This window comes from Cydia pomonella, chromosome 26, assembly GCF_033807575.1.
Source record: "Cydia pomonella isolate Wapato2018A chromosome 26, ilCydPomo1, whole genome shotgun sequence".
NCBI classification, from domain to species: domain Eukaryota; kingdom Metazoa; phylum Arthropoda; class Insecta; order Lepidoptera; family Tortricidae; genus Cydia; species Cydia pomonella.
In genome coordinates, this window is record NC_084728.1 from 10,556,902 (window position 1) to 10,572,098 (window position 15,197).

The 15,197-nt window shown below is 38.1% G+C and overlaps 1 protein-coding gene across 1 annotated transcript in view; it reads right to left on the reverse strand.

The window, feature by feature from the left end:
- The window catches only part of LOC133532075 (CLIP-associating protein), a 102,096-nt gene that overhangs the window by 31,724 nt on the left and 55,175 nt on the right, over positions 1 to 15,197 (reverse strand). The window contains exons 15-18 of the mRNA XM_061870568.1: positions 15,059 to 15,195; positions 13,561 to 13,608; positions 5,291 to 5,422; positions 837 to 938 (exon numbers count right to left, since the gene is read on the reverse strand). Of these exons, the coding sequence (XP_061726552.1) occupies positions 837 to 938; positions 5,291 to 5,422; positions 13,561 to 13,608; positions 15,059 to 15,195 (419 nt within the window). The remainder of the gene's footprint in view (positions 1 to 836; positions 939 to 5,290; positions 5,423 to 13,560; positions 13,609 to 15,058; positions 15,196 to 15,197) is intronic.

Sequence of the window (15,197 nt, forward strand, 5' to 3'; positions counted from 1 at the left end):
AGGTTTCCATTTTCAATTTCATCTCACCATGAGTTGATATATGATTAAGAAATTGAAACTAGAAACGTCCCACTTTGTCGCTTGCCATAAGGACGCCTTGACATGTAGATAGATAGCGATGACGCCTTGAAAGGTTATTCGTATAAAGATACAAGCAAATCTCGTCCTTATGGTAAGCTACGTGAGACCTTTGACTAGACTTTGACACATACACATTTTTGCGGTATATTTATCACTCGTCGCCAATGAAGAATATTAAACTACATTCTCAAGAACATATTTTATTTTATATTCATTGTAACTGATGTCATTGACATAAGAGGTAAACAAGGAGTCAATATATCACACTATTGAATTTAAAAATCTATAGGTAATAAATAGTATCAGGCGTTATTTTGCGGAAATCCATAATAATAAAAAAATATAACTTTGCTAAACGAAATAATAACGTGCCAGTCAATCAGTACCCGCTATGCTCGTCGTTCAATTTTGGAATCTTTCGCTTACTCGGGTATCAATATTAGCCCGAGTGGTTAAACAACAACTTTGCCCACTTGAAAATGAAAATCTTTATTGGTAACAAAAACAAAAAATATATGTATATATTTATTTATTGTATTTTATATGTTTATTGGTAACAAAAAAATATATATATACATATATATATTTATTATTTTTTTCTTTTTGTTACCAATAAAGATTTAAATTTTCATATATAATATATATATATATTGGTTGTAAAACATATAACAATTTCAAATGATGTCGAGTTCAACTAAGACAGAAATTTAGTGGAATTGAACCTCAAAAGGGATGAAGAGGGAGTAAAAACTTACGTTGTGACTGCGACACGCCCGGGCGCGACCGCGAGCGGCCGACCACTCGCTCCGGGCTCGGCGGGACTCCGCTGTTGCCCTGTGGGGATCTCTTCGCGCGGGCTGCAAATATATCACTACATTATTACTACACATCGTGTAGCGGCAATCACTGGAATCCATCTTGGGTAATAGCTGGGTCCATACAGAGCGAGCACACGCGCGAGGAATTTCCTCGCGCACGAAACGGCCAGTGTAGTCGTGCCTTGGTCGCGTAAAACGCGCGCGCCGCCTCGGCCGAGGCACGTCTACACTGGCCGTTTTGTGCGCGAGGAAATGCCTCGCGCGTATACTCGCTCTGTGTGGACCCGCCTAATTAATTAGTAGGATATTATTGGTTCAACACAATCGACTTTCTTAGAGCGTTTTCACATTGTCCGGTCCGATGTCGGACGGCGTCATTCTTTTATTTTTGCATTAACTCTTCAGTAATAAACAATAATGGAATATATATATATATATATATAAATTATGAAAAGGCACTTTTTTTTTAACTTTTTACTACTTTGTGGAAATGCTCTTTCTGGATACCATGACATTAATGTATTATTAAATTGCTATATATAGCAAAACAGCGTGCAAAACTGAGTGTTAGTGACCACTCAAAGTGTTGAACCAGAACATTTATAATAAATAAAAACTCAAAGTAAAACACTGCAAATGCTAAAATAATATTTTGCCGAGTGTAATATTATAAAAATGCAGTAACCAAAAGTTTTATAATTATAACAAAACTGATAGCAATATTGGTTTACTTAAGTGCGCGGTTGGTTTATGCGATAGAGATTGTGCGTTGGATGGTCTGCCATCTCGTGACCGGAATCGAAAACTTTAACAATTAACGCCTATAAGCAGGTGCTGCCCCCTATAGTTCTTGCGCGTAATAGAGTCTGCCATCTAGTGGATTCAATCTAAAAATAAAAACGACATTGTGCGAAGCGCTGGTGGCCTAGTAAGAGGGTGCGACTTTCGATCCGGAGGTCGCGGATTCAAACCCCAGTTCGTACCAATGAGGTTTTAGGAACTAATGTATGAAATATCATTTGATATTTACCAGTCGCTTTTCGGTGAAGGAAAATCATCGTGAGGAAACCGGACTAATCCCAAAAAGGCCTAGTTTACCCTCTGGGTTGGAAGGTAATATGGCAGTCGCTTTGGTAAAAACTAGCGCCTAAGCCAATTGTGGGGGTTTGTTGTCAAGCGGACCCCAGGCTTCCATGAGCCGTGGCAAAAATGCCGGGACAACGCGAAGAAGATTGTGCGTCGCGCCAATGAATAGGGAGTTTATGTGCTGCCCCCCACAGTTCATATTCATAAATGCACGCATTGAACGCATGTGATCACGGAATGGAGAGAAAATGACGCTTACCGCGTAAGCCTATATAAGGTCATTAGATTATTTGATTTATAAGTTTTTGGAAAAAAAAAAAAAACATTTTTGTTGCAAGCCATCGCTGACTATACTTTTCTTTCCACAGGCAACTAATACTCATCGAGCCAATTCTAAAAACCCCAAACACAATTAGGTTGCGTTGTTTTATCACAGAGATCCTATGTCCACCTCTTGTGTCCATCATCAGATCAGCTCGATGGTACTATAATATTGCATTGTCACCCAACTTGCATATACTCGTATATGCAAATTTTCAGCTTCATCGGAATCCGGTAAATGGGTGAAATTTGTCTTGCAAGATTTGACCCGTACATACATAGGTACATTGTAAGTTAATAAAAAAACCGACCAAGAGCATGTCGGGCCATGCTCAGAGTAGGGTTCCGTAGTTACTCTTCCGTCACAATAAGCTAAACTGGAGCTTAAAGTATGGTAAATTGTTAACCAAGGGATGAACTGTGGGTGTACGTCTTTTTACTATGAAGGCGAAACTTTTTGGGATAACTCAAAAACAGCTACTTTTTTTTTTTTAATACTACGTCGATGGCAAGCAAGCATACGGCCCGCCTGATGGTAAGCAGTCTCCGTAGCCTATGTACACCTGCAACTCCAGAGGAGTTACATGCGCGTTGCCGACCCTAAACCCCCCTCGTTGAGCTCTCCGCTAAACTGATCATATCCGCTATAGTTTTCATTTAATGTCTTTCTTAAGGTCTACGGCAAGATTTTTTTTTCATAGTTTTTGGACCTATGGTTCAAAAGTTAGGGGGCGGGGGACACATTTTTTTTTCTTTCGGAGCAATTATTTCTGAATTTATTCACTTTATTAAGAAATGTTTGTTGAAGACCCCTATTAGTTTTGAAAGACCTTTCCAACGATATCCCACACTGTAGGGTTTAAGCAAAAAAAAAAATTCACCCCCACTTTACGTGTAGGGGAGGTACCCTAAAAAAATTAAATTTTTAGATTTTATTGTACGACTTTGTCGGCTTTATTGATTTATATATCCATCCAAATTTCAGCTTTCTAGCACTAACGACCACGGAGCAAAGCCTCGGACAGACAGACAGACAGACGGACATGGCGAAACTATAAGGGTTCTTAGTTGACTACGGAACCCTAAAAATGGGTGTGCGGCAAACGCATCGCGACGTTTATTGCATAAAACACCGCGCGCTTAAATTCATAAAATTAAAACACATAAGCGCATGAAAAGCCTTCACGTGTACATAGCAACAGAAAGGTGCAGTAAAATGATAGTGTGGATTAATTTAAATGTATCACTATTTTAAAGTACCTTGCTGGGCCACTTCTCCCTCTATTTGGACGCAGAAACAATTCAACAATCATTATCCAATTGTAACATTACATTCATTGTATACTCACTATAGAGCAAGATCCCAGAGCCGCCAGACCTTACTTATTTTCTGACTAAAATGTATGGGATAATGTAGTGTTAGTAAGGTCTGGCGGTTCTAGGATCTTGGACCATAAGAGTTTTAAGCAACGTTTTTAGTGTGGTACAATTCGCATACGAAGACTTGTATAAATGATTAAATATTCACGCAGACTTGCAATGCAGGCGGCCATTTTGGCGCTCGCACGAAACAAAAATAAACGCACGAGTGAGGTGTGTTAGGAATTATGCAAAATTGAACCCTATTATTTTGAAATAAAGTTAAATATGAGTTCGGAATTCTCTCTGTCTTATAACGGTTTAAGAACTCACTTTTGCCACAGATAATTATCATTTCGCTATGGCGCTTAACTGTGTAACTAACCCGTTTTAAATTCCAAAAATACCGTATTGCTCTCAGTGCAAAAACAATAGCCGAATAATAAATATCATCCATTTAGAGCTAGCACACCCCACACCTCACTGGAGCCATATATCATCGGTAAATCTTATTAATTTATTTATATTTTTAACATACATAATTGGACTTCTGCAACAGTTTCTTTTACTGCTCAATAAAAAAATGAACTTTATGTAAATACGTTAAAGTCGATATCTATTTAACGTAAAAATGCAGAACATTCTCGAATAAGTCTACTCTTTCGCGCTACTCACCGGTGCGATGAAAATATAAAAAATGTGCAAGTGTAAAAGAGATAGAGTATAGACGGTAGTTGCGATATCTGCTGTGGTGAACTTGTGTGAGGGAAGCTCGGCTACGCGCTACGCTACGCGACGTCTATACCACTATCGTCAAAAATAAAAAAACGTAGCGTAATTTCGACATTATTTCCTTAACTGTAAAGTACAAAGTATCGTAACGGGTAATGGCTCATAATCTTGGCTCATGTCTTTTTTGTTCCGTGGGCGCTCGCCATAATGGCGAGCATATGCGCGAGGCAATTTCCTTTTCGGCGCGTTTTCCTCGGCCGAGGCACGTCTACACTGGCCGTTTTGTGCGCGAGGAAATTGCCTCGCGCGTATTCTCGCTGTGTGGATCCGCCTATTGACGCTTCGCTCGTCTTCGCATAGAACCTTTGCACTCGTAACTATCTTAGGCAACTAGGTTTAGGTAGTGTTGGTTAAACTCGAGTCCTTTAAGTCCTCTGCTTTAAGACTCGACTCAGTTTTACGGATTCTTATAATTAAGACGAAACTCGAGTTCTTTTCAACTTATTAGAGACTCGAGTCTTTTGTAGAAACTTGAGTCCTTTTCGGAGAACTTGTAATTTTTATACAAATAACTTCGAAATGCCTTGTCTTTATGTAAAATTCATGGACATACATAACATAAAGCATACAATAACACCTATTTCCTTTACTTTTGTTTAGGTAAAACCTATAAAATTGTTGACAGAGTCTTTATTCGGAGACTCGAGTTCTTTTGAGTTGCGCTTAAAAATACTCAATAAGGGACTTGACTCGCGACTTAAAAGACTCGGAAGTTTTTTAAGCTCTGATGAGTCCCGTAAAACAAGTCGAGTTCTTTAACGAAGACTCGAGTTCCTACCAAGACTAGGGTTAGGTTATCAAAAAATAAGTGGTAATGGACCCTATATACTTACGCAGGCTGGCGGTGCCGGCCGCCATCTTGGCGCGCGTCATGTGCGAGTAGAGGGCGCGCGCGCGCGCACGTTGCGCCGCGGCCGCGTCCACCGCGGACACGGAGCGCGCCGCTGCTCCGCTCGGAGACCGATCTGTACACACAACACATTCAACGGCCTCTTCACGCTTATAAATAAATAAATAAATATTATAGGACATTATTACACAAATTGACTAAGTCCCACAGTAAGCTCAATAAGGCTTGTGTTGAGGGTACTTAGACAACGATATATATAATATATAAATATTTATATAAACTTAAATACATAGAAAATGACTCAGGAACAAATATCCATGCTCATCACACGAATAAATGCTCTTACCAGAATTTGAACCGTAGGTCAGCTTCGTAGGCAGGGTCACTGCACTAGGCCAAACCGGTCGTTTTATCTAGTACTATTTTTACTTCTATATATTTTTTTGTGTCTCTCCTTTTGTTTGTTACCTTCCGTGATTATTCATTGCTTGATGGTCTCATCGGAAGATCAACGCTGAAAGTCGCCAGCAACATGCTGAGATGAGGTCGTTTCGAGTCACTTTATCTTTTGACAGTTTGTGTGTATACGAATAAATGAATAAACCATTCTATTCTATAATTCGAAACATGAAATTCGACCTATATAACTCGAAAAATTAGAGGAATTATTCTATAATCTCTATATCTCGAAGTTATTTACTAATAATCTTCGATAACTGATAGATAATGGCGGGCGTTCCTGCGTGCGACGCGCGCCGACGTCGCAAGCTAGTTCTGCTTATTCCCGACACTAGCCCCCTTATTCATAAACGTGTACAAACAACAACACACCTAACTGACCATTAAAGACAGAGCAGAGAGAAAATGAAAGAGATAAATGTATGTGTATTATGTCAACTTCAAATTAAATAACATTTGCGTATGTGTGACGTGCCTTTGTCACTATAGTTGTTTGAGCATCTCTATTATACTCTGAGAAGGTATAGGATTTATTGCAACAAGACACGTGACTTTGTCAAAAATATATTTTAACTTTCGGACGGATGTGGACAGGATAAATTAAGAAAAAAGTATATTATTTTTGATTAATTGATGATTCTATAGGTGTTTAATATTTTTACTCTGTTATCTTTATTCATATATTTATAATTTAGTTTGTCACTGCATTTTAGTTCAAAAATGCAATGTCTATAAAACTATGATTGACAATAAAATGCAGAAAAGGTGAAAAAAAAAACAAACTTAAATTTTATCTCGCTTATTTATTACTATTTAAAATTAATACGGGATGTGCCCTCCTCCATTGTCTAGGACTAAATTAATCCTGGAATGCATATTCGCCACCATATTCCAACACATGTCACTTCCTCTTAAAAGTTCCCAAGTGTGAAATACCACTTGACTCAAATTTTCTTTGTTTCGGACGTCGCTTGGATCCCAATTGAGAACCATTTGACCCCAAACGTTCTCAATCGGGTTTAAATCCGGGCTTTTAGCCGGCCACCGAATCAGCTCAACGTCAGGTTGACCTGCTAGCCATTCCTGCACCAATTGGGAGCTGTGTATGGAACTATTGTCCTGTGCGTAAACGTGAATTAATCGAATCGCAATATCAATCGGAAATAAATCCATAAATTCAATATATGGCATTTAATGTCAATAATGACATTGTAAGACACAAAAGAAAAAATACTGTTTCAAAACTCTTTTGAATAATAGCCCGCATAACTTACCTATAGCGTAGAACACACACATACATACGCATTCAAGTGTGACTCTCTTTCATGCAATATTTCCCATTTCTGAAGTGTATAGCTAGCTGTGTTGTTGTTTGTACTAAAGTTACGATGCCGCTAATAATCGTTTGTCCCTTTCCGACATATCGGTATGATGGAAAGGGACAAACGATGATCAGCGGTATCGTAACTTTAGTACACGTTTATGAATAAGGGGGTAAGTTTACAGTTACATACACTACAATATCCCCCAGGACCACTATCGGTCTTCTATGTAACTGAGGCAATAATTTATTACGGTCTGCTGCTTAAAAGCTTGGCTGCGTAAAACTGATTTGTATAATAATAAGTATAGTTGGAATATTAGCCCTAAAAACACCTCGGAAAACACCTAATTTTACCTGACTGACCGCCTACAGGCGACCCATTGAGCCATCGGGATCCGGGAGGTCTATTGCCCATGGAATTGGTACATTTTACCTAACATCAAATGAGGTAGTTCTGTTTTTTTTATATGTTGGTAGTGATGAAATGGTAATAACAAATACAAGTTTTCCACCTCAAAAGCCCTTGGCATCATTGAAAAGTACATGAAAATCGATCAAATTTTGGGACTTTTGTCAGTTGTTGTAATTTTTATCCACCAATATCTGGAGTTACGGCAAGTCAGTATTCACACTTTTAAGAAGAATTAATTTGCTAAATAATAAGTAAGCCAAATAGTTCATAAGATACGGCTTCTCAAAGGTTTGTAAAATTTTGAACTAACTCAAGAAAGGTTGTACCAGCAGCTGTGGTTGCAGGAAAGCAGGACTCAAATGCTACAGCAATGTTCAATCGTGCGTGAATATACAGGACCGGAGATGTGTGCCGACATTGAAAAACCATTAATTGAAAATCCACCATCAAATGACAATTTTGACCGGCCTGATCAGGTTGACGAAGACATGCTACCACACACGCTGGCCCCAAAAGGAGTGCTGTGGATTCAGAGGACCAGCCTGATTCGTCAAAGATATACAAGAGACAAAAGAGTTATAACAGTTTCCCTCGCTGTACTGTATATTATACACACAATGATCCGAAGGGTTTCTTAAGGTCGAAAACTTGGATTTGTCATTACTATTTCATCACTACCAATATGTATAAAAAACAGCACCACCTCATTTGATATAAGGCAACAACTCTTTTTTGGTATGATGTCCATGTATTACTATAGCTCACAGTGCCACTAATTCTATGGGCCAACTATTAGCTCATCATCATCATCATCATTGGCCTTCGAGTCTATTACAGACTATACAAGCAGTGTCAGGCAGGGCGACAACGTTTTTCATGGCTGTGTAAGCCAATACGGGAGCGGCAAACACGCCCACAAGCCTGGCAGTTGTAGTTTGCCCCTGCCGAACAGGTGTCAGGCTGATGACGCTTGGCCCGCTTACTTGCGAGTGTCTTAAACCAAGCGTCGTCGTGAATTTTACGTCCGTCGAATATCAGTTTGCGCCACTTGACTCTGTCCTCGGCAAGCTCTTCCCATTTGTGAACCGGGATTACTAACTATTAGCTAGTCCTAATGTAATCAGTAATCACCTCTCATGGCGACAGGTATGTGCGACACGGGCGGGCGTTCCTGCGACGCGCGTCGCCGTCGCAAAGAATTCGTCCTGCTTATTCCCGACACTAGGTTTTCGGTCGAAGCTGATTATAAGTTAGGTACAAACCGTGTCCATGGCGGCGTGGAAAAGAAATAGTTACACAATTATGACGTCGAGTTGCCCACACCCAGTGCAGATATTGTTGGCATTTTATAAGAGGGAAGAATAACTTCTTTTTGCCCTTCCGGGGGAAAGCGTCAACTTTGCTCCCGCTGCGCTAAACGAAGTTGCAGCTTTCCGCCTCCGTCGAGCAGAAAAATAATATGCGCACCACGGGAGGAAACGTAGGACATTCCATGCCATTTACACGCGGCACGCAATTTCCTACTTTTCCTCCCTTGGGACACAAATAACTATTGAATCTAACGAAGTGACGGTACTTTTTCTATGAAATTCCATTTCGGGAGAAAACGTTTTCCACTAACTAAATCTTAACAAATCACTTTGATTTTGATGTCGATCGCTTCAGCATAATATATTCCAGGCTTATAGGTTTCGCTTTTAAAAAAAGTTTTGCATATTTTGAAAAAAAAAAGGAAAACCCATAAAACTAGTTTTCATTGTGTCAATAACATACTAAGAAATCATGGAGAATGGAAAATGTTTAGAAGTGGAAAAAACGTTTTCTCCTTTGTTATGGACGACCACGTCGTATAGGGACCGTGCGCGTTGGAGTGTCTGCCAACTTGTGGCCTGAATCGGAACCATACACATGCACATGTACACGTCACGTGTTTTCTTGTGCATAGTAGGTTCTGCCATCTTGTGGGCTACATCGGAACAATAAACATCACTTTTACGCCTCGCGCCAAAAATCTGACAGCTCCTGTGCTGCCTCCTACAGTTCATGCACGCTCCCTATTCTTCCCGCTTAACATGTCCGAATGTTACTTATGAGCACTTTCTACAATTCGGACATCTTAAACATTCTTATTTGGCAAATTGTTTGGCTCGCGTCATCTGTCAGTTAGTACGAGAGCGTCCTTTAAAAAATATATTAATCGATTACGTTCCCTTAGCACATTTAATCGAAAATCGTAAAAAATCGATTCGACTTAACATTGTCACAACCCTTTAATTGCTAAATGACATGTGTCACAAAACTCAAGCTATTTTAAAAGCATTTATGGAAGGTAGGGGCAAGGAACAGAATCTCCTTAGGCAGAACTGTTGCAAAAGTGTCCAGCTGTCAGCTATAAATAAGTTCCAAATCTCTCCAGAGTAGCGCTAGAGTAGCTAAGAACCTAGGCGTTATTGACGGAGTGAATTGCTCTGTCTATGATTTGATTTTGTTGTTCAAGTACTCTAGGTATTGTAGCGCCACCTATTTAAAGTTTTTTGATGACACTTTTTGGTACATGGAGATTTCGTTCCTTATCTCCACCTTCCGTAGTGACCAGGTGTCAGGTTTAAATAATAGTTCCTAATCTATCTCTCTGGTGGCGCTAGGTAGGCTCATGGATTACATGAACCATAGAGGTATAATAATATAGAGATGAAATAGGGGAGGGGCAACAAATAACCCGACCAAATTTACGTAGGTTGTTTTGGGTATGTTGTCAAGAATGTTAAAATGTGTTTTTAATTTTGTCGCATTGTGTATGTTCTGTCCCTCACGGGCGCACGCGTATAGCACATCTATATAAAAACTAGGTCTATGACATTTTATTTCGGTGTATTGTGGCGCCGCCTATTTTATGTTTTTTGATGGACACTTTTCATACATAGAGATGTCCCTCCTTTATTCCACACTCCATACGCAAAACACATGGCGCAGTACAGCGCTATCTGTTTGGATGTCAAACTAAGGTGTACGTTTTTTTCCTAGACTTTACATGTCTATTACAATCAATTCTCTTTGGCAATATTAACCTGTCATTTTCGTAAAATCTCACTTCTTCAAAGATTATAAAAAATAAAATAAGGCACACAACATTAATGTATAATTTTCTATATTATTAAAGTGTAAAGTTACAAGTACAAATTGTACTTGGCTTAAAAATATGTGTTTTATTTATTTCTAAAAATAACATATGTTCTAGTCGCCTAGACATCAAAAGTTGCCAAGACAAATGCAATTAAGATTTGTAAAAGAAATATTTAAAATATAATGGAATGGAATACCTTTTTAAAGGCCTCTGGGCGACTAGAGGATATAATATACATCGTGGGCTGGTAAAATTCGACAGATTTTAACCACGCATTCCTGAGGTCATAAGGAGCAAAAAAACACCTTTAAAATCTGTCGGGTATTAACAGCCCACGGTGTATATAATCCAGCGCAAATAAATCATTGTACATAAGTGCATAAGCATGTCTAAAACGCATGTATAAAATTCTTAAAAAATGTTAAATATATATTTTATATTGCACAATTTAAATCATTATTTCGTTGTCACAGTCATATTTTCACAAGAAAATTAACAATAAGGCGCCATTCATTTACTACGTAAGACGATTTAAGGAGGAAGGGGGGGTCGAACATATCTTTTTTTTTTACAAGTGGGGGAGGGGTCCATAGTTATAAGATCACAAAGATGCGAAAATTTTCAAATTTCTATGAAATAATGAGGTATATAATAATACTTCCACACTCTATCCCATCAAACACGGTGCAGAGTTAGCGTAGACGGGCTCCAGTAATTTAGTAGGAACAAATGAACGTTCCAATTTTTTTTTATAATAATAATAATAATTCAGCCTATATACGTCCCACTGCTGGGCACAGGCCTTCTCTCATTCGACAGAGCTCGGGCTATAGTCCCCACGCTAGCCTAATGCGGATTGGGGACTTCACATACACCTTTCAATTTCTTCGCAGATGTTTTTTTTTAAATAAACACTTTAAAAAAAAAACACTTAGAAAAACTGTTTCACAGTGTCCAAGTAAAGTCCTCAATAAGCTACTTGCCACTTACCTGACGAATAGCCATCGTTGGCGTTTCACAATCTTCAAATAAGCTTAACTGGTAGGTAAATAAAGTGCTAAGTTTTGCCGGAAGTTTTGTCTGGCAGTTTATTTATTTGTTAATTAGGTATCTAATACTTGGACATTGTGAAACAGGCTCTAAGTCAAACGAAACTTGTATATTTTTTTCCTTAAAATCCGTACGTAATATATGGGAGAGGGGATCGACATGTTCTTTTTTTAGGGTTCCGTAGCCAAATGGCAAAAAACGGAACCCTTATAGATTCGTCATGTCCGTCTGTCTGTCCGATTATTTACAAAGGGGTGGGAAGGAGTCAAATACTGGTAAAAATCGTCTTACGTAATCAATGAATTTACATGCGTTTTGTACTACAGGGTGTCCCAAAAATATATTTCATTAAACATTTTATTTTATTAACAATAGTTAACAGTAATAATATTAGTATACAAGACTTAGTTAATATAACTAAAAGTAGTAATGCTAGGATCTATTCTTGATTTTTCGTTTTTTCGAGGCGCTTTTGAAAATGGTTTTAACACATTTTTTTTAGATAGACTTCTTCCGTCCCACTTGATACACTGAAAAGATTTAAAACCAATATTACGTTTTTGTTTCCAATGACCTAGCTACTTCAGAAGGAATTAACTACCTAGTAGCAAAGAGAATTTGAAATAGAGGAAGAAAACTTTGTAGCGACGTAAATTTACTGTCATCTTTCTACTAGTGTTGGTTAAGACTCGAGTCCTTTGTGTCCTCTGCTTTAAGACTCGACTGAGTTTTGCAGACTCTTATAATTAAGACGAAACTCGACCTTTTCGACTTATTAGAGTCCCGAGTCGTTTGTAGAGACTTGAGTCCTTTTCGGAAAACTTGTTTTTTTTTACAAATAACTTCGAAATGCGCTGTTTTTATTTAAAATTCATGGATGTACATAACATAAATCATACAATAACGCCTATTTCCTTTACTGTAGTTTAAGTAAAACCTATAAAATTGTTGACTGAGTCTTTATTCGGAGACTAGAGTCCTTTTGATTTGCGCTTATAAAAGACTCAATAAAGGACTCGACTCGGGACTTAAAAGACTCAGAAGTGTTTTAGGTTCTGAGTCTCGTTAAAAACGAGTTTAGTTCATCAATTTAAACTCAAAAGAATTGAGTTCCAACCAACACTACTTTCGACACATGATTAAAACTTTTAGAACGCCATTTGACTTTGATCCTTATTCTTTCACTGGTATGTGTTCAATTTGTTATTTAAAAAAAAAAGTGGCGCCATCTAATAGATCAACGGTCAAACGTATAGCAGCATCGATCGAGCGATGGCGCCACTTATTGATATTCAACAAATTGAACACATATCAGTGAAAGAATAAGGATCAAAGTCAAATGGCGTTTTAAGTTTTAGTTGTGTGTCGAAAAATGGCAGTAAATTTACATCGCGACAAAGTTTTCTGTGACAATACACCTCTTTTTCAAATTCTCTTTGCTATTAGTGAAACTAAGTGAATAATCGTCTTTATGTATGTCATATGAACTCTTACATACATATATAGATCAACAAATTTCAATAAAATTAAAAATAAAAGACAGTGTAATTCGAAAATCATTAAACAAAATAGTATCTTATTCAAATTTTAATGTACCGTTTTTTTTAACTAAATTGTAATGAAAATCTTCTTTATAGTATATTATATATTATCACTATATAGTATATTATATCCACTACAAGTATGTTTATGTCGAAAATATCTACACAAATCTAACTGTCAATTTACGAGTAGCTATTTTTGGGACACCCTGTATAATACGGTCCGTGAACCGTGCGTACTCTACAAGCTACCTAACGTTTAACTCAGTCGGTTCCCAAAGGGTACGTTAGGTCTATGAAACCGTCTGAATTAAACGATTAGTGTTCATCTATGGGTACAAACCTGATACGCTGACGGATGGGCTTCGGGGACTGGTGATGGATCGTTTCTCTGGAACAAAAATATCCATCATCATCATATATGTACCTCTAATCTGCCCACCTGCTGTGGTATCTACTCCTAAAAAAACTATTATTATTATTATTTATTCGTATGGCAAAAAAATACAATCGTTCATTCATATGTATGAAATATAGGTAGGTATATTTATTACAGCAGTACGCCCAATTGCTGGATTCATTGGGTGACATTGTTGTCCAGGGTGAACAAGTCTACTGCCGGCTAAAAAAACTATTATTTTTGATGACTCGTAGAAAAAGTACTGTATACATTAGTGATACTATCAAGCTTTCAAATCTCATACCTTACTTAGGCAACACAGCAAGCTTATATGCCTACTTAAATAATAAACTATTTTTATCTTCGTTGCCTTGGTAGTCAACTGAAAAGCTCTCCATTATATAATGATTGTATAAAGTACAGTCGAGGAAATTGATTCTTTAGCAGTTTACGGTTCACTTTACATTGGACAGCTCTTAGCATAAGTATGTACAACAAAAATTACTTGAAACGCAAATAGGGTTGTTTCCAATTTTTTGAAACGCTTGTATTGCGTTCTATATCAACTAAAAGTTCCCCTAAAATTCAATTTTTATACTAAAAACGGTTTTAAATATGTTAAATTAACAAAATATATTTTGCAGATGCTTTCGCGCCCAAAACGCTCTTTGAAAATTGTGTGACGTCACAGTTTACGGTTTGACACATAACTACATACACACGTAGAAGATACGAACTGTCAACTGACATTTGTCATTTGTTGTTTATCGCCTAACTGTCAACAGTGTCAATCCGAGAGTTGTGACGTCATCAGAATCTTCAAAGGCGTTTCGAGTTTGGTCACGTGACGTGTGCCAAAAGATATTTTAAATTCAATATTTACAAAAATATGGTCATTACAGGTCCCCTAAAAGTAGTTTAACATGTTCTTATAATCCAAAAGAATTTATTGGGATACAATTCTGCCCTAAGATTTGTAGATGGAAACAACCCTATTGCTAAAGAATCAATTTCCTCGACCGTACTATTTGCATGAAGGGCATGTCATATCTTTTAATTTAAAGAAGCCAACCATCGGAGGCATGTCGATAATAGGGAATATTACGCGAAACTCTGCGTAGGGGGCGCCACTACCACAATCCATCACAATCTGAGGGTCTATCGCGAAACGAGAATATCGAAATTTCATTATCTAACCTCTCTATCATTCTTGCTTATTCGAGCGATAAAGACGCAGATAACTGAATTTCGATTTTCGCGTTTACCGATAGGCCCTTTGTAAACCGCCTTGATGCATCAATGTCATATTTTACTATCCGTGAAAACTTGTCAAAAAACAGTTTAAGGCACAGTATGTATAAGTTATTCTATGGTTTAGGATATGCTAGTGCTGCACTCTGGCGGCAGAACATTGCAGTAATACTCCGTATAGGGTACCCACCGGTGCCGACGTGCTGCAAGCTGTCCACACTGCCCACGTTCCTCTCCCGCTCGAGTTGTTTCTGCGCGGCCGCGTCCAGACGGGCGAACAGTTGCTCGGCGTCGGCGGGGAACGCTCGCTTGTACGCCCAGTATGCTCT